Consider the following 20,901-nt stretch of genomic DNA (forward strand, 5'->3'; position numbering starts at 1 on the left):
ACTAATAAGGGCCAAGAGTAACAGATAAGTATGAGAAAAAAAAATGTGTGTGAAAGCTTGCTGGGCAGACTGGATGGGCTGTTTGGTCTTCTTCTGCAGTCATTTCTATGTTTCAAATGTATACACAAATATCACATACCCACTTATTTGTATAACTGGAAAGCAGATGATACTGCAACTTGAATAGATCCAGTATCAATTCACTCACAACAGCATTTCAGCTTGTATATGGATCAACATGCTTCTCGAGCTTCAAATCGCAACCAGACTAGATATATTTGAATCAGAACTGCTCCATAGATTTCTAAGCTGACATGACTGAGGTTGTTGCTGCTACGAGATTAAAAATCTTCAGCGCACCAAAATCTATTGAAGAGCGTTGGTTTTTTCTAATAATACTGCGGCACAGGAAAACACTATCTGCCAGAGACCAATTGATGCACAATAAAATTTTCAACCTGGACACTCAGAAATTCTGAAAAGATAAAGCTGAGGCCTGATGCAGCCCCATTGTAAGAGGGCGAAACTCGGCCTGAGTCGGGCTTGTCCAAAGATTTGTGTCTCTGTCTAATAAAGAATCCAGATTGGACATTTGGCTTCTAATTCTGTATTGTCGCCTCCACGTCTTTGTTAGCCTTCCTTGCTGTTTCATCAGTTAAGCATGAACGATTCATCCTGCTGTCTATGAAGATTCATGTTTACAGGTAAGCAAACTTGCTTTCTCCATTGACAAGCAGGCATGAAGAAGACATAATTAATGGGGGGTCCCAAGCCAAGCGTATTGCAAAGCAACTACTAAAACAGATAACCTAGACCCCACCAGTGAACTACATAGTGAACAGGCTGTGCAGAACTGCTTTCCCAAAGTTATTTTCTCTTTCAGATGTTGTCTAGACAATAATGTGATGTAAAATGTGTGAACTGACAACCAAGTAGCAACTTTGCATACATCTTCAATAGAAGAGGCCCTGAGATGAACCAATAAAATCATTATGGCTCTCACTTGATGAGCCTTGACAGAGTCTGCAATCTATAAACCAGCTAGTGCATAACAGTGTGCTATACAGTCTCCTAGCCAATTAGACAAAGTTGTTTTGGCAAATTCCCTTCCCAAGCTATGGGATCAAAGGACATGAAGAGCTGAGAAGCTTGATGGTGGCGAGTCTTCTTTTTAAATTTTTTATTTATAGAAATGTTTATGATACCATGCAAAATGCAGGAAAATAATCACATATGTTATCATCACAAAACCATAACAAATCAAAATAATATTCTAACATACAGTGATCCCACCCTAAAAAGGGAGAATCCAAAAAGCATTAACCAAAAAAACCAAAAAGTAATAATTACAAGAGGATAAAACAATCTATTTCATACAAACACCTAAGTAGAAATCATATTGGTCTACATTGTAAGTAGAAGTACTGGTTCACTGGAAGTGAAATAATAATATTAACTCACTGCTTTATCTCTAATGAAATTTTCCAATTGTGATACATCATATAAAATAAACTTTCCCTGGTATTCAAAAATATATTTACAATGAAACACATTGTTACACAGGTGGCCTCGAAAGGCCTTGCATTCTGTTACATAACGGGGGTGTTTTAGTGTGCCCATGGGCCTCGACCCGACCCCAGACGGATCCAGGACCGAACCGAGGGTTGACTGCGTATTCCACCATGGCTGACTGTCTTACCCTCTGCCAGGCCGGCAAGCTCCCAAGGCCAACAACAGGATGATGTTGGAACGTGAATGGTCCTCAAACCATTCCGAGCCCTTTCGGACCTGCTGCATGAAACAGCATGGAGCAGCAGGCCTGTCCTGAGGTTGAGGGCAGACGGGCCTTGACACGAAGACATGACAGCAGGATCGATGCATCGGCATCGCGGACAAAGACTTGACAGCAGGATCGATGCAACAGCATCGCGGATGAAGACTTAACACCAAAGCTGATGCGAAGACATCATGGACCAGTGGTCGATGCGACGACATCAGGAACAAGACATGATACCAAGATGATGCAACGGCATCCAGGACGAGATGAGGAACTGACGAAGTCCAGACGAGACGAGAAGCTGGGCAGAAGGACATTGGCACTGTCTCTCAGGGCGCCCTACTCAGCCCACCCGTGGGACTGAGTTGCGGACCACCCTGTCCCACTGCGTGCCCGAGGAGGCTGGTCACAGACCACGCTGGGAGCGAGACAAGCGCAGGGAAGGATCCAGTCAAAGCAGAACTCCGACAGAGCCGATTACGTCTGAAGCTCCACCAACGGCTGGCAGGACATGACGGCTCAGGCGCACAGGACACCAGTCCACCTGCAGGCTAGTCCCCACTCGAGAAAGATGTCATCCGAGGGACTACCGGCCTACAGGACCAAAAGGCTCAGGGCTGTTGACGAAACAGCAAAGGGCAGAACATCAGGAAACAGAACATCAAGACGAGACACCAGGACACCTGGACACCTGGACGGGGACCTCAGGCACGAAGACATAACTTGACATGGCGTGACAACAAGAACTCCATGGAGAAGACATAGAAGACCTGACGGAGCTCTGGTAGGCAGGAGCCTCCAGAGTGAAGCAACTCTGATGCAAGGCCCAGACTGAATGACAGAGCAGCCCTTTTAAGGGCTGGAGCAAGAAGTCCACTCCCTCGGTGGGGCCAGCACACTTCCTGTGCCTGGCCCTTTAAATTCAGTGAAGAGGCACGCGCCGGCGCCTAAGGGAAGCAGGAGAGCTGTGCAGGACCGCGGACAGCGGCCTGCACCGACGTCAGACGCTAGGGACGCAGGGCTGGGCCTGAGGAGCAGGCCCGATGATGGCAGCGGCTCCAGCCGCTGCAGGAGACCCCGGGGGCGGCTCCAGCCGCTATTCTAGCCCAGGGATGCAGCCTCCAGGCCGCGAAGACCACGAAGATGCTGGCGGCAGCTCCCAGCCGCGAAGATGGTCATGCAAAGTCCACGGCTCCTGCCGCGGCGAAGACAAGACCCCAGGGCGGCCACCGGGCCGCAGCAGAGATGGAAAGTCTGCGGCTCCGACTACCTCCTTAACTCAGCAAGCTATTGTAGCCCGTGAAGCTGGTTTGCCCTGTTTTCCTCCACCATGAAAGACAAACAGACAATCCGTCTTTCGGAAAAGTTGAAAAACCTCAGGATACTGCAAAACATTTCTCTTGACAACCAAGGGATGCAACAGGCGATACTCTTCTGCATCTCTTCCCTTACTCAAGGACAGCAAGGAAATGGACAGATTCAAGAGAAAATCTGAGACCACCTTAGGCAAGAAACAGGGAACAGTACACACCTATATTACCCCTGGAGTCACCCGAAGCAATGGCACCCCGCAATTCAAGGCCTGCAGTTTGGAAATTTGATGCGCAGAACATATTGTCACCAGAAACACTGTTTTCAAGGTCAATAAACGCAAGGAAAAGCTATGCAGTGGTCTAAACGTAGGACCCGTCAAGAAATCCAACACCAGCTTAAGACTCCACAAGGGAACCGGTAACAGTAAGGGAGGACAAAGATATTATAGTCCCTTCAAGAAACAGGCCACCATCAGGCTTGAAACAAGCAAGAGCCACAACCTGTATCTTTAAGGAATTAAGGGCCAACCCTTTATTTAACCCATCATCCAAAATTCCAAAATGAGAAAGATCTTAACTGAATGAGAAGAAACAACTCAATCCTCACACCAAGCCTCAAATACTTGCCAAAGCCACACATAGGCTAAGGAAGTGGAGAACTTTCGAGCTCATAGCAAGGTGGCAACTACCGCAGAAGAATATCCATGCTTCAACAAGCGAGCCCTCTCAAGGGCCATACTGTAAGAGAAAACAGTGTTGATCTTCGGGAAGGACAGGACCCCGCTGCAACAGATTCTTGTGCAGTGGAAGATGAAGGGGGTCTCTACCAGGAATCTTCTCAGATCTGCCTGCCCATCCCCCTGTGGCCTTCGATCCTGTGAACTATTCTGCCCACCAGGGGTCACAGGGGAAAGGCATACAGCAACTCGTCTTCCAGTCAGACCTGCACAAGAACATCGATACCCAAGGACTTCTAATCTCTCCCACAACTGAAGAATCGAGGAACCTTCACATTGTGAGAAGTCGCCAGCAGGTCTAGGAACAGAAAGCCCCAGTGATCCACTATCAGCTGAAATGCTTCGTCCAACAAAACCCATTTTCCTAGATCCAGACTCTCCCTGCTTAGAAAGTCTGCTCTCATGTTGTCTTTTCCTGCAATGTGAGAGGCCAAGATCACTTGGAGATGCCCTTCTGCCCATTCCATAAGTTGGTCTATTTCCTGTGACAATTGCTGGCTGTTAGTTCCTCCCTACTAATTGATGTAAACCACTATCGTTGCATTGTCACTGAACTGCAAGCACGCCAACCGGACTGCCCGGGCTTCCAGGCGATTGATGCTCCAGAGAGACTCTTCTGAATTCCAGCACCCTTGCGCCATTAGTTCCTGGCAATGAGCTCCCCCAACCCTGGAGACTCACATCTGTAGTGAGTATCAACCAGTCCGGCAATGTCAGGGAAACTCCCTTTCTTGCAGGTCGCCAGGCGGCTCCCTTCCAGAGATTTGACCTGAATCAGCCAGTCGTCCAAATACGGATATACTAGAATCCCATCCATTCTCAACTCTGCCGCCACAACCACAACCTTGGAAAGGTAGGTCAGAAATTCCCCCGACTGCATGGCCATTATTACTGAGCACAGGGTTTCCATGCGAAAATGAGTCACTGGCAAATGACGGTTGACTCCTTTGAGATCCAGGATGGGACGAAAGAAGCCCTCCCTTATTGGGCACAACAAAATAAATGGAATATCGCCCTATACTTACCTGAGATGTAGGCACTGGAACCACAGCCCTCAAACTGAGGAGCCTTGACAGCATAGATTCCACTGCCTGCTTCTTCTGCGGGAAGTAGCAAGGAGATACCATGAACATGTCCCAAGGAACACTACAAAATTCCAGCGCATATCCTTCTCGTATCACTCCCAGGACCCATAGATCCAATGTGATTTCAACCCACCTCTGATAAAAGAGAGAGAGATGTCCCCCTATCTCTTGTTCCCGAGGGTGGGAACAAGAGATAGGGGGACATTGTGAGGCTCGGGAGGATCCGCTACCTGGGCCCGTGCCTCGCTTGGACTGTCTGGGACGAAAGGACTGAGACCTGCTGAAAAGTTCTTCCTGAGAAGTCCTTAACCAGGCCATCATCAGGCTAGGAAGAACCAGGCTTAGCAAAATCAGAGGAAGATAATTCTCCCTAAGCCTCTAAGCAGTGCTGACATGTTAGAGGGCACTCCAGGCTGAGATGCCCTAATATGATAGGCACCACAGAGAGAAAGGCGCTTAGGTTTCTTGGTCACCGGCACCATTAATTCATCAGTACACTTAACAAGTTACTGAAGATGTGCATCCAGCTGATTCGTGCTGAAAATTTATTTTTTTAAGCGCACAAAATGTGTGCGCACAAAAAAATTAGGAACACCAAGCATATGCGCACTACCTATATGTGTTATAATGTGCGCACAGGGAGTGCTGGGCGCACAATTCAGACACACAGCCAGACGCACTGTGCACACAGATGATTCTGTAGAAACAGATGATTCTGTAGAGGGCAATTGAACATACAGAAAAGCGTGCAAAAATGCTGACGCAGCCTATCACGCAGCACACAGGAAAAAGCCTAAGCAGGGCCTAGCCCACCCAGGCTGCTCAACCTACTAGGCTGCCCAGTTCCTTGAACCCCAAAAGGAGCGGGAATGAACATTGGAATGGTGCACTGAGCTCAGAGACCAGAGGAAGTCCTATATAACCCCTCTACTCTGTCTCTGACTTTCCTTTAAAAAAAAACCAAACAAAAAACTTGCCTGAGCTTAGCCCTTCCCAGCAAGTACAGAGTGTGTCCGTGGCTTCGGGGGGGGTTGCAACTGCCATCACCGCTGTGCTCTGCTTCCTGCACCTGCTGCTCTGCTGCTTTAAACTGTATAGTCAGCTAAGTCCACACTGGCAGAACAAACAGCTACCAGACCAAAGCACACATCTGAGGAACCATGGAAATCACCTCAGGAATTCTCAGCTGGGGGAGGGACAATTTGGTATCATTGCAGGAGAGCAGGGCTTTTATTTCTCCTTATTTATTTATTTATTTAAAAACATTTATATACCATTTTTTAAAAAATAAATTTGTCAAAACGGTTTACAAGGGTAAAATAAAACATAAAAATAATCAAAATAAAATAGATTTTTTAAATATACATAAAATAATCAATAGCTAGTCAACGTGCTAGCATGAAAGATTTTATAAATAAAAAGGGGGTTTTTGGTGCCGTGGGGCTTATTATTTCTGGGTATGGTGAAAAAGTGGGAAATATAGGAGTTGTATTAATATTGCAGGGGGGGGGGAGTATGTCGATTAAAAGATGTATGAAGTGAAGGTTATGGAAAGTGTAAGTAGCTTTGTAATTGTAGATTGGATATTGATAACAGTTTAATTGGATGAGGTATTGAATGCAAGTTGAAAAAGGTGGGTTTTGAGAGATTTTTTGAAATGAGAGGGATTAGATATTGAACGGAGAGGATTTGGTAAAGAGTTCCAAATTATTGGCCCGGCTATTCAAAAGGCTCTCTTTCTGGTGAGATCTAATCTGGCTTGTTTGGGTGAGGGAAAATCTAGTAGATTCTGGTTGAGTGATCTTAAAAGTCGTGTTGGTTTATAGATCCGTAGTAGTGAGCAGAGCCAGGTGGATGTATGATTATGAATTAGGCTATGAATGATGGAGAGAATTTTGTATTTTATTCTAAACTTTATGGGTAGCCAATGTAAAGATTGTAAGATAGGAGTAATATGATGGCGTGGAGAGGTTCTAGTTAATATCCGGGCTGCAGCGTTTTGAATCAATTGAAGTGGATAGAGTGAGGAATCTGGCAGTCCTAGGTAAAGAGCATTGCAGTAATCTAGACCGGAAAAGATTAAAGATTGAAGAATAGTTCTGTAAAATTCTCCTTCTAAAATCTGAAGCAATTCTCAGTAGGGAGATGCACGTCCACCATTTGCTGGAGACAGAGAATACTGGCAGGGTGATATCACTGCAGGAGTATATATACTGTGAAGTCAGTTTGCTCCATCTCTATCTGCTGGCAGAGGTGATTAACCCACTGGTCCTGAGTCCATCTGAATACTGTTATGGTTAGCGGTGTTTGGGTGGATTCTTGGGTACTGTGGCAGATGACCACGCCCACGGGGAGGAGCCCCGTGGGGAGCCACAGTACTGGGCTAGACTCAGGATGCACAAAGAGACTTAGATCTTTTATTGTACAGCTTTGATGTGTACCACCAGAGGTGGCAGTAGTGAGGTGATCCAGAGGGAGCAGTTTCGGGACCCTCGGCAGAGGGGACCCGTCTCACCACGTTGGTAAAGGGGGATTCTGGTGTAGGTTTCCCAGCAAGGCAATGCTGTAGATGAGACAGACAGAGTTAGATTACTCACTAGATGGTAGCTATAGGTTGGCGATTCCACCAGGCAGAAGTAGATGGTACAGGCACCAAGGCAGGGAGAGCAGGCCCTCGAGGAGCGAGTACCTGATCCCTGTAAGGCACCTGAAATAAAGCAGAGGGCCCCTGAAGAGCGGGTACCCAGGTTAGAGATTACCCCGAAGGACAGAGAGAGAGAGCTTCCAGCAGCGGCACAGAAGCGGCAGAGTAGTTTAGACCGGCCGAGACCAATCCTTGCTAGCAATGAGCTAGCAAACAAGTACAGGCTATATACCTGGATGGTGTGACGTCACTTGAGGGGGATGCCCCCGAGGTTCGCGCTATAGCTGGAATAAAGACATGGATAGCAAGCGTGCGCGCATCCTAGTAGGCCCTTGAGAGGAACATGGCGGGAGGCAATGCCATAGCCTTTCCGAGGATGCTGGAGAGGGCAGCTTGTAGTCGCGGCGGTAGCCATCTTCCCAAGGTGAGCGGGAAGAGCCAAGAAAAAGGTGAGGCATAAGGGGCGAAGCCGTCTGACCCTGATGGACGCAACATATACATGCTAGGAAATTCTCAATTTGGGAAAATTCAACATGTTCAACTTCTTATATCTAACAGAGCTCTCAAGAGTTTCAACTCTGCCTCTAAGCAGCAAATACTCTTCTAATAGTAGTTTTAAAGTCATGTGCCAAAGCAATCTGTGAAGAAAAAACACTTTGCTGAGAGCGTGTGTTGCCAATTTGTCTTCATGCTCTTGAAAGTTGAGAGAAGCCTGAGAAGAAAGGAACACAACTGCATCACACAACCCATTAGCAATTCTTCCACTAGCTAGAAAAAACAGCATATCTTTCACCGTCTCCAACTTGGCTGTTTGATAGGCTCAGATCTCTCCTACACTCAAAAGCTGAAACAGAGTCAGTATCTCTCTTTGGGAGAAACTTTATAGATCCCTTCCAGGATCATAAGAACATGCCATACTGGGTCAGACCAAGGGTCCATCAAGCCCAGCATCCTGTTTCCAACAGTGGCCAATCCAGGCCATAAGAACCTGGCAAGTACCCAAAAACTAAGTCTATTCCATGTTACCGTTGCTAGTAATAGCAGTGGCTATTTTCTAAGTCAACTTAATTAATAGCAGGTAATGGACTTCTCCTCCAAGAACTTATCCAATTCTTTTTTAAACACAGCTATACTAACTGCACTAACCACATCATCTGGCAACAAATTCCAGACTTTAATTGTGCGTTGAGTGAAAAAGAACTTTCTCCAATTAGTTGTAAATGTACCACATGCTAACTTCATGGAGTGCCCCCTAGTCTTTCTATTATCCGAAAGAGTAAATAACCGATTCACATCTACCCGTTCTAGACCTCTCATGATTTTAATCACCTCTATCATATCCCCCCTCAGCCGTCTCTTCTCCAAGCTGATAAGTCCTAACCTCTTTAGTCTTTCCTCATAGGGGAGCTGTTCCATTCCCCTTATCATTTTGGTCCCCTTCTCTGTACCTTCTCCATCACAATTATATCTTTTTTGAGATGCGGCGACCAGAATTGTACACAGTATTCAAGGTGCGGTCTCACCATGGAGCGATACAGAGGCATTATGATATTTTCCATTTTATTCACCATTCCCTTTTAAAAAGAAACTAAAGACATGGCTGTTCAGCCAAGCCTTCCCCTCTACAAATTCCATTGCCTGATCTAGAATTGTACACCACACATCTCTGTAAACAAAACTCTCCAAATTTTTCATGCATAATATCCATTAAAGAGAGGTTGGCCCCTTGCCCCCTCTTCTGTATATAGTATTTATTCTATTTTATTTCATTTTATTTATATATTTATTGCTCCGTTCACCCCTTCTTTATTTTCCTACTCCAAGTTAAGGCTTCCTTGTTATAATGTAACTGTATGCTCCGTATCTCTTGTTGATTGGTTAATTGTATATTCTGCTTAGTTCATTGTAAACCGAATTGATTTGATTTGTATCAAGAAAGTCGGTATATAAAAGCCTTAATAAATAAAAAAAATAAATAATAATTCCCAACATTCTGTTTGCTTTTTTGACTGCCGCAGCACACTGAACCGACGATTTCAATGTGTTATCCACTATGACGCCTAGATCTCTTTCTTGGGTTGTAGCACCTAATATGGAAAATTACATTGTGTAACTATAGCATGGGTTATTTTTCCCTATATGCATCACCTTGCACTTATCTACATTAAATTTCATCTGCCATTTTGATGCCCAATTTTCCAGTCTCACAAGGTCTTCCTGCAATTTATCACAATCTGCTTGTGATTTAACTACTCTGAACAATTTTGTGTCATCTGCAAATTTGATGATCTCACTCGTCGTATTTCTTTCCAGATCATTTATAAATATATTGAAAAGTAAGGGTCCCAATACAGATTCCTGAGGCACTCCACTGCCCACTCCCTCCCACTGAGAAAATTGTCCATTTAATCCTACTCTCTATTTCCTGTCTTTTAGCCAGTTTGTAATCCACAAAAGGACATCGCCACCTATATCATGACTTTTTACTTTTCCTAGAAGCCTCTCATGAGGAACTTTGTCAAACGCCTTCTGAAAATCCAAGTACACTACATCTACCAGTTCACCTTTATCCACATGTTTATTAACTCCTTCAAAAAAGTGAAGCAGATTTGTGAGGCAAGACTTGCCTTGGGTAAAGCCATGCTGACTTTGTTCCATTAAACCATGTCTTTCTATATGTTCTGTGATTGTGAAGTTTAGAACACTTTCCACTATTTTTCCTGGTACTGAAGTCAGGCTAACCAGTCTGTAGTTTCCCGGATCACCCCTAGAGCCCTTTTTAAATATTGGGGTTACATTAGCTATCCTCCAGTCTTCAGGTACAAAGGATGATTTTAATGATAGGTTACAAATTTTTACTAATAGGCCTGAAATTTCATTTTTTAGTTCCTTCAGAACTCTGGGGTGTATACCATCCACTCCAGGTGATTTACTACTCTTCAGTTTGTCAATCAGGTCTACCACATCCTCTAGGTTCACCGTGATTTGATTCAGTCCATCTGAATCATTACCCATGAAGACCTTCTCCAGTACGGGTACCTCCCCAACATCCTCTTCAGTAAACACCGAAGCAAAGAAATCATTTAATCTTTCCACGATGGCCTTATCTTCTCTAAGTGCCCCTTTAATCCCTCGATCATCTAACGGTCCAACTGACTCCCTCACAGGCTTTCTGCTTCGGGTCATTTCTGTTTTTCCTTTAGCTCCCACACTTGACCAAGTCAACAACACATATGACATGTCCAAAGACCCCAGATCTTCACCCCTTCGCTTCAGAGAGAACACAGAGGGCACGACTCCAATCATCCTCTTTTGGTTTCCTTGCCAGCTAATGTTTCTCCAGATATAAAAACCCTTCAGGCAGCAGCAGAGAATCTTGACTGAGAGAAAAGCCCATACTCAACATGGATATCATTCCATCACTTCCCAGTCTCTCTCTTAACTCAGCCCCTGCTCGTTTATTTCCTATCAATGCTGGGACCCAGAAGTCCAATGTACCAACAATGCCAGGAACAATGCTAGAGGCTTCTGTCCTGCTACTTGCCTGTTTCCAGCTCTAGCCCCATCCTGCACCATCGAGCTGTCTTACCTCCTAGAGTCCTAACTCTTCACCCTCAGGTGCTCCAGCTGCTCTCCTTCCCAGCCAGGAGGACAGCCGACTCCACCCCCTGGCAACATCTTTCTCTGGTGCCTGCACCAGAGGATCCTGTCCTGCTGCTCCAGCCCGGTCCTGCATCGTTGAGCCATCTTATTTTCTAGAGCCTTAACTCTCCACATCCTAGGGCACTCCAGCTACTCTCCTTCCTAGCCAGGAAGACTACTGACCCTGCTCCCTGATGACATCATTCTTCACACAGGGTCAGGATGCCAGGAGCAATACTAGAGGCACCGAACACCATGGTGGCATACACCCCTTTGTTGGATGCACAAAAGAGTACAACAAAGGAGCTTGTCCTTTTGTGTGTCCCTTCGTGCTCATCAAGTGCATGCCGGGTAGTCTTTTCTATTCGAATGCGTACTATATTTTCAAACTTTCCCGTCCTTTCCTTCTTTATATTGTTTTTAACCTGTTTGATGTACCTGACTATCAGTGCTCATTGACTGTTTTACCGATGACCCCATACATGCAAGGGAGTCAGAATACCTTTCCGATTATTGTCAACCATATCACCCTGTCCCAGAATATGTTTGCTAGAATAAGTATGTGAAGTCAAGGCATGCACTTTCAAATCCTTTGCCCATTCCACTATCAAAATCATCAAGTGGATTCTCAGCAGATGAAAAGATGTTTAGTCCTGGGAGAATTCTGTAGGAATTTCCCTTCAGTGCAGCTGTGCAGAATTTGGCAGGCTCCAGTGTGATGCAAGTGGAGGTCTGCTTCGTCTTCACCACGTGGGAGAAGGCCTCCCCTCACAGCAGGCTCCAGAGAGAATGAGTCTGTGCGTGTGCGCGTGTGTGTGTGTAAGACTATGAGCCTGAGGGGTGAGAGAGCGAGCATGTGTAATGGTGCGTGTGTGGGGGTGCCAGAGAGAAGGAGCCTATATGAGGAGATTGTGTGTGAGAGATTGGGAGCTGGTGTGTATGAAAAAGGGACTGTGTGTGTATGTGAGTGTGCTTGTTTGTTTGTGAGAGGGAGCCTGTGTCAGGGTGTGTATGTGTAAGAAAGAGCCTGTGTGAAAGGATGTGAGTGTGTATATGTGTGTGAGAGAGAGAGAAAGGGAGCCTATGTGTAGGGGGAGTAAGGTAGAGAGGAAGCCAGTGTACAGGGGTTTGTGAGAGACATAAGTAGCCTCAGTGAAGGTGTATTTGTGAGAGAAAAAGGAAGCCTGTGTGAGTGTGTATGCAAGAGAGAGAGGGAGCCTGTATGAGAGAGTGTGTGTGTGTGTATATATGAGAGAGAAGGGGAGCCTGTATGAGAGTATGTGTGTATATGCGAGACAGAGAAGGGGAATCTGTAATGAGGCTGTGTGCATGTTCTTGAGAGAGAGGGAACCTGTATGGGGATATGTGTGTGCATTAGAGAGATGAAGCCTGTGTGCGAGTAAGAGAGAGAGAGCTTGTGTGAGAGGCAGTACTGAGAGAGAGGTCAAACTCTAGGAGTGGAGATAGAGTGCAATGGCTTGAGCCTAGAGGAGGAGGGGAGAATTAGTGGCAAGTGGAGGAGTTGGGGCCTGAGAGGGCAAAGTGAAAGGAGACTGGCCAGGGGAGCAGGGAGAGAGGGCGGAAGAGACAAGGTGAACTAAAATTATGCAAACACTGAAATTCTTCAATATAATGAAATACCCGCCTCCCACCGCTTATGACTCAAATCCTTTGATGTTAAATACAGGAATACCAATCCACAGCAGCATTTAAACCTTTCAGATGTGTAGTGTTTAGAGAATAAATCCAACGTTGTTCTCTCAGAAGAAGAATTTCAGTGTTTGCAGAATTTTAGTGGTGAAAATATCTAACCTACATTAAAGATATATGTCTGCAATACAACCTAAAACCTGTTGAGCAAAATACACATTGAAAAGTTTTTCAAGTCTGCTGATACATTTCAAAATGGCCGCTAAGGTTTTCTTTCTCGTAAGCCATTTGAGCTTGAGAATCGTTAACATAGTTCTCCATCACGTCAGCCCTTTTGATTGACAGTTTAGTCCTTTAAAAATGGCACCAAAATGGCAGTCTTTCCGTTGATACCGGAAATGCATGCCGCTAAGCCATCATGTTGCAAGTGAAATATTGATGTGTGAAAGTAAGTTTGTTTTGGACTTGTTCAAACAGTTGACGTTTTTCCTAACATCTTGAATGATTTTAAATGAAGTGTGACTCATATATAATATCTGAACCTGTTTATGTTTCAATGAATGAGCCCTTGAAAATGGATTGTTTCTAAATCCGAAACACGGCTCCGTGTCGGGCAGCTTTACCGGGCTATGTGAACAAAGTGGCTTCTATATACAAAGCTAAGTAATAGCATCAATAAGATTTGGTATTATGACTTAAAAAGTGCACATTACATGTGGCATTCACATGAGAAGTTTTTTTGCAAGTTAAAAATATAACAAAAATAATACACCAATATTGACCAATGACTAAATATAAGGTGGCGTGTGAAAGTGAAACCATGCTATACGATGAAGCCTATTATGAAGGTCAATGAAGCCTAGTATACATACTCACTTTTAAAGTTCTTGGCGAAGGAAATAACTATTTGGACACTTTGGTATTCTCTGTGATTCTTAGTATTAGCTATCATCGGTCCTACTTAAAATTGAAGATCAATTTCAAATCTTTGGTTATAGTGTTGGTTAACAATATAGTGTAAACATGTTAAAGCATAGTTGCTTTTCTGTAACAGATGCTCTCCGAGGACAGCAGAATGTCTGTCCTCACACTTGGGTGAAATCATCGGATGGAGTCTGGCATGGAAAACATGTCAAAGTTTCTAGAATTTTGACTGAGCCTCATTGAGCATACTCAGCATGCATTATACCATGTGTCCACGCAGGATAAAATAAAATAAGGAGAAGAAACCCACATAGTGGAAACCCAACTCCACTGGATGGCAAGCGAGTTTCATGAGGAGTGACATCCTGCTGTCCTCAGAGAACACCTACTACAGATAAGGAACTCATGGGTGAATCCCTAGCTACAGGCTGCCCCCTCCAACAGAAAAAAAGGATCAACAAAACACCAAAATAGGTGCCAATGGGCACAACAAAAACTAGTTTTATTGGCAATGGAGGGGGGGGGGAGCACTCTGAACACAAACAACGGGCTCTAGGTGGGAACAGAGTTGGATTCTACACCTCAAACAAGCTCTGAAGGCCAGATTGGCCAAACCTGCTCTCATGTCGGCCATCCCTATCCAAACAATAATGCAATGTGAATGTGTGGTGAGAACTCCATGTTGCAGCTCTGCAGATCTCTTCCATGGGAACTGCTTGCAATTGGGCCGCCAGTGTTGGCATGGCTCTGACAGAGTGAACCTGGACATGGCCCCCAAGATGTAATCCCATCTGAGCATAACAGAAGGAGATGCAGACTACTAGCCAATGAGAAAGTGTCTGTTTGGCAACGGCAATGCCCAATTTACTCCTACCAAAAAAAACAAAGTTGGATGGACTGTCTATGAGCTTCTGTTTGCTACAGACAGAAGGCTAAGGCTCTATTGCAGTCCAAACTGTGCAGGGCTTGTTTGCCTTAGTCCAAATGGAGCCTGGAAAAAAATGTTGGCAGGACGATGAACTGGTTTCATGTACGGTCTGCTTCACTTGAAGCCTCCCGCTATGTCTTAATACCTCAGCATGATCTTAGCTCAGCTGATGAAAGCTCCCTTTGAGTCACTGTGCTCCTGTGACCTGAAGTATTTGACTTGGAAGGTCTTATTTTTGGTGGCAGTCACTAAAGCATGCAGGTCAGCGAGCTCCAGACCTTAGCGTTAAGTTTTTCCATGATAGGGTGCATATGCAAGACTACCCTAACTTCCTGCCTAAGATGGTGCTGGACTTCTCATGGAACCATGGGAGCCCTGATGAGACTGATGGGACTGAGGTGGCGGAGGATAGTACTTCCTCAGGTGGAAGGAGGTCTTCCTCTGCCCAGACCTCGACTACCTCCTGGAGGAGGAGGACAGGCCGAAGTGCTGGCGGAGGGCTGCTGAAGGGTTGCACGGTGGTCCCAGATTTGGGCCACCGCATTCATGACCTTCTCTCTGAAGAGATTCTCTCCAGTGCACGACAAGTCAGCGAGTTCCTCCTGTGCCTCTGCAAATCTGTGGGCACCGATTCCCACTGCAAAGACCCTCAAATGCCGTTGCAAAAATATCATAGGTCGAGTGGATCTCAATTTTTCCACTCTCCAGGCCCTTATGTACCAGCAACAGGAGTGTGTTTTGCCACTGCTGAGTGAGCTGCTTGGGGCTCATGTAGAGCTGGCAGGCAGCTAGGTGGGCCATGAGCAAAGCCCCCTGGAACACCATTCTCCCAAGAGTATCCATCACTCTATAATCCTTCCCCAGGGGCACCAAGGAATGAGTCAGAGAATGCTTGGCCTTCTTAAAAACAGATTCGACTACCACTGATTGGTGGGGCAGCTGATGCTTGTCAAATCCAAGAGCCTTCTGGATAAAATAAATCATGTCCCCATTCCTGTTTACAGGAGGCACTGTGAGGGGGTATTCCCACATTCTCAACAGCAACTCTACAAGGATCTCTTGCACTGAGACTGCCACAATCTCCTTGTGAGGTTCAAACTGGAGGATATTGAGCATTTTGTGCCTGGTATTCTCTTCAGTTATTAATTAAAAAAAAAAAGGATGGCTTCCTCCATCAACCAGACAAACCCTGCAAAGGACAGGTCTTCTAGCGGGGACTTCCTTGCTCCTCTAGAGGAGATGGATCTGAGGGAAGACCATCAGAATCATCATCAGAGACCACGGATGAGTCATCCCACTAGGAGGTCATACATGCCCTAATCGACCAGGAATGGAGCCCTGGGTGTTCGAACTTCGCCCAGTGGTGCAGGCACAGATGAAATAGGACTTGGAACCACAGGACCCGGTACCTTTGCCGGTCTAGGGGGAACTTCCTCCTCCAAGGACCAGCAATGACAACCTCTCCCCATAACCCTTCTAAAAACGTTTTTGATAGTAGCACTGCTTAAATCACTGATCTGCCAAATTTATGACAAAATTAAATCTAGCTCATCTTGAAACATTCATATAAAATATTTACTTCTACAGTAAAAAAAAAATTAACATTTCATTGTTTTCAGTATTTCTATATTTAAATAGAACTAAGTAGCCCTTTTTCTTCTTTGAGTTTTACTGACACAACACTTTAAAAGGCACGGTAGAAATAGATTTTAGAAATTAAATTAAGCAGGAGAATATTAAGGGGATTCAATTAAGAGCCTTAATATAGGAAAAGCACCAGGATGGTGAAAGCCATGCAAAAATGGATTGGAATTTCTCATTTTCACTCCCCTTTTTTTTTTTACCTGAGGTTTTGTTTGTAGTATCTTGGCTCCTGCCATGACGATCTGCTTCAAGCCACTGGTACAAAACTACACAACGTAACAAAAACAAAAAGGTGTCTATGAACAAACAGAAAATACAAAATACAGAAAAAAAAACACAAAAAAAACCACAAAATTAAAGATGACACAAAAATAAAACAATTATGCTAGACAATCTAAGGCAATGTTAAAAGAAAACAAAAATGAAGATTTGTTGAGTGATGTATTATGTTAAGCAAAAGAAAATGACAAAATGGAGACTATAGTAAGTACTGATAAACACTGTTCTTTAGGAAGAGTCACAATTATCATGTTTTGTTTTACTTAAAAGTTTATCTTCAATTTAATAGAAACCCCCTAATTTTTTCCCTCAACACACAATTTCTTCCCAGTAAATGCATTATTATCATCATCATCATCAGAACAGGAAGAGTTATAAGTAAAACCCAGTCATATGACCGGAAACATTTTAGCTGATTCAGTAGCTCAGGGATACTGCTGTGCACTGCCATGTGCAAGAAACTGGGTTTAATTCTAGAGTAGAAAAGTGGCCTAGTGGTTAGAGTAGTGAGCTGTGAACCAACGAAGCCAGAGTGCAAACCCTGCTGCTGCTCCTTGTGACCTTGGCCACAGTGTCTCAGGAACAAACAGAGGGAAATTTACAAAGCCATGTTATTTTACCAGGGGTGGTGGGGGGATGTTTGAACCCTGAATATGTCAAAAATATTGTCAGAAAACACGCGATAATGCCCCTGTCATCCAGGATCCATCAAGGTAGCCCCGTATTAAAAAAAAAAACCTGTGAAAAAATTGTAAAACGTTTGCATGGCATAACCCTGCCCCCTACCCAAATCCCACCCCTTTGAAAGAAAAACAGAGTCTGCGGGTCAAATCCCCCCTCAAAGTTAGTTCAAAATTCTGCGGCATGTCTGGTAACCGGTATTGCATTATGATAACATAACTCCTTTGCTAGCCAAACGCTAGTGCGATTCAAATTACTTTGCTTGGTATTTAAGACTCTGCATAACCTTGCTTCCCAATGTTTTGCCTCACTGCTTCAAAAATACCATCCAAGAAGATCTTTGCGCTCATCAACTAGAAACCTGCTTGAAATACCACCCACTAGGTCCTTAAAACTTGCATTACACATAGAAAGACAATGTTAAGTGTAACTGCCCCTTTATTGTGGAATGAGCAATCTGATGAGATAACAGTGGAGAATGAACTGCTCATTTTAGGAAGTTGTTAAAACCTACCTCTTCCTCTAGCATTCAGCCAGTTAGGCAACTAGGCAGCAGAAAGTGTCTTTGATAGGAGCTTGAATTCTGTGTGCTGCTATATGTATTGTTGTATGGATCATTTGCTCAGTGTTTGTGACTTTGTTTTAATTGAAGATATATGTGCAGTATGGGGTAGATTTTCTAAAAGTGCGCCAGTGCGTACTTTTGTTCTCGCACCTGGTGCAAACAAAAGTACGCCGCATTTTATAAGATACGCGCGTAGCCGCGCGTATCTTATAAAATCCAGGGTTGGCACGCGCAAGGGGGTGCACATTTGTGCAACTTGCGTGCGCCAAGCCCTTCACGTGCTGCCCGTTCCCTCCGAGGCCGCTCCGAAATCGGAGCGGCCTCGGAGGGAACTTTCCTTCAGCCTCCTCCCACCTTCCCCTCCCTTCCCCTACCTAACCCACCCCCAGCCCTATCTACACCCCCCCTACCTTTGTCGACAAAGTTGCGCGTGCCAGCGGACTGCTGGCGCACCATCACCCAACCCGGGGGCTGTTCCGGAGGCCTCGGCCGCGACCCTGGAACGTCCCTGGGCCGGCATCACGCCCCCCCCCCCCAACACGCCCCCAGAATGCCCCAAACGTCGCACCGCCCCCGACACGCCCCCAGAATGCCCCAAACATCGCACCGGCCCCCGACATGCCCCCTAGCGAAGCCCCAGGACTTGTGCGTGCCGCCGAGCCTATGCAAAATAGGCTCGGCGTGCGCAGGGTTTTTTTAAAAGAGTTACGCTCATAACTTATGCGCGTAACCCTTTTAAAATCTACCCCTATATGTGCTGTATTTTATATCTTGATTGTGAGTGTAATGATATAATCTGCTGAGATTTTTGGATCAGTGGAATATAAATTTTTAAATAAGAAAAATGACCAAAAACCTCTTCAGCACATTGGTAAGAAAAGATCAAACATTATAAGGTTTTTGTGTTTCATTTCTCTGAAGTACTTCAAGGGCTTAAATGTCACTATTTATTTTACTTTAAAAATTTATATTCTATAACAATTTACTGTACGATCTTTAAGAACTTGCCATGCTGGGTCAGACCAAGGGTCCATCAAGCCCAGCATCCTGTTTCCAACAGAGGCCAAACCAGGCCGTAAGTACCCAAAAATTAAGAAGATACCATGCTACTGAGGCCAGTAATAGCAGAGGCCATTCCTTAAGTCACCTTGATTAATAGATTTATCACACAAACTTTATCCAGTTAAGCAAAAGTACCCTAAACATAGTATAGTTCATTAAAAACACTTCAGAAATCTGATGGCTACTGTCCATAAACACTTCATCTTAAAACTTAGTTTAAGAACACTGTCATAACTGTGCCATAGGACAAGGAAGATAAATTCTGTACCATAAAAACAGAAATTAAAAAGATACAATCTTTTACTGAAAACAATTTTTGAGACAAAAATATGACAAGAGACATAAGCTTGTGAGGACGGAGTCCATTTTGTTAAATGAATGAAGTGGGTAAAATATATAGGGATGAGGGGGGAATTCAGAACAAAGAGAAGGCACTGAATTAGGCAGGACAGGATGTGGCCTGGTCGCAAGGACAGAATTTATTCTGGTCTTACTTGATGTCTCAGTAGTATTTGACATGTTGAACCATACTATGTCCTCTGCTAGACTTGCCAAAATTGGTATTTCAGTAATTGTACTTTTATGGTTTCAATCATATTTAACATATCATTCAAGTTATTTTTAATTCTGTACCATTGCAGTGGTTATTTATTATACATCTTATATTCCAAGAATCCATCTATATTCAAGCATACATAATATAAAACACATGTATGACCAATTTAAATCTCATAAAATAAACAAGAAAAGCAAACTATAAAATATAAGCAATAACGCCATTATTAACTGGAGTATCTCAGGGCTCAGTTTTGTTTATAACTATCTGCCCATTCTATAAATTGCTTGCTGGATTGGGTTTATATTTCAGAATTTACACAGACTATATTCAGTTTTTATTTTCTTTAGCATCAGACACAAAAACTACAATGTGCCTGTTATCTATGTATTTGCATATTTTAAAAAAGCAGGAAAAGTATGCGCTTTAAACGCACTGCAGATATTTGCACGTAGCCCAACATACGCACATATGTTTGAGGGTAGATATACGTGAAGTTTTAAAATCTGCATGTACCTGACACATGAAGGTCATGAAATACTGTATTAGCTCTCTGTACTGCCATATACACATGTATCTGGGGCCCTGTAGAGTTCTTTCAAAATTATCCCCCAAGGAGGTAATTTTAAAAGGAGTTATGCATGTAAATGTAACAAGCTATTGTAGCAATTTTCAAAAGCCATTTACTTGAGTAAAGTACACTTACGCGAGTAAATCCTATGGACATTTCAATATCATATACTGTAGTAAATTTGAAAAGCCCACTTACTCAAATAAAGTGCTTTTAAACACGTAAAACCAAATTTTAAGGGTGTACATTTTTAAAATCAGGCCTCAAGTGAACAGTGTCCCTTCTCCTACCAGCTTGGTAAGAGCAGCATGTGGCAAACATTTTTTAGGCCCCAGCCTGAAAATCTTAGGCATCACTTGTCTCCAAGCAACTGTGTTTTTGGACCCCAGACCATAGTATTATGTTGCACTTATATTACAAACTGTACATGAAAAATCTTTATAACCCAAAAATTAAAGCCAAGGTACCTCTCTGAAATTTTGGTTGAAAATAGATCACACCCTTTCATGCAAAAAGGTGTTGAGTGAGAAAACATGACAAAATGATTTTACCTTCATTCTTTCTAGCAATCTTAAGAAAATGCATCTACCAGACACACATGTATAGGCAAATGTGTCAATTTAACAAAAATGTGTTAAATTTCTTTGCATATTAGCCAAGAAACACAACAGTGTTTTGCAATCTTTTCAAGCCCACGGCACATCTATATTAAGAAAAATGTGTAGCACACCAACCTCTATGGAGCAGGCAAGGCAGAGCAGACAAGGAAAGGACTCGTATTTATTTATTTATTTTATTTATTTAATATATTTTAATATACCGATACTCAAGATAAAATATCTT

At 43.9% G+C, this 20,901-nt stretch overlaps 1 protein-coding gene across 3 annotated transcripts in view; it reads right to left on the reverse strand.

Moving 5' to 3' along the window:
* The window catches only part of DENND5B (DENN domain containing 5B), a 476,583-nt gene that overhangs the window by 351,852 nt on the left and 103,830 nt on the right, over positions 1 to 20,901 (reverse strand). The window contains exon 2 of one of the 3 annotated variants that reach the window (XM_029600010.1): positions 16,545 to 16,610. The exons of the other annotated variants lie outside the window; for them this stretch is intronic. Within the exon in view, the coding sequence (XP_029455870.1) occupies positions 16,545 to 16,610 (66 nt within the window). The remainder of the gene's footprint in view (positions 1 to 16,544; positions 16,611 to 20,901) is intronic. 3 annotated transcript variants of the gene reach the window in all.

This window comes from Rhinatrema bivittatum, chromosome 4 (assembly GCF_901001135.1).
Source record: "Rhinatrema bivittatum chromosome 4, aRhiBiv1.1, whole genome shotgun sequence".
Classification (NCBI taxonomy): domain Eukaryota; kingdom Metazoa; phylum Chordata; class Amphibia; order Gymnophiona; family Rhinatrematidae; genus Rhinatrema; species Rhinatrema bivittatum.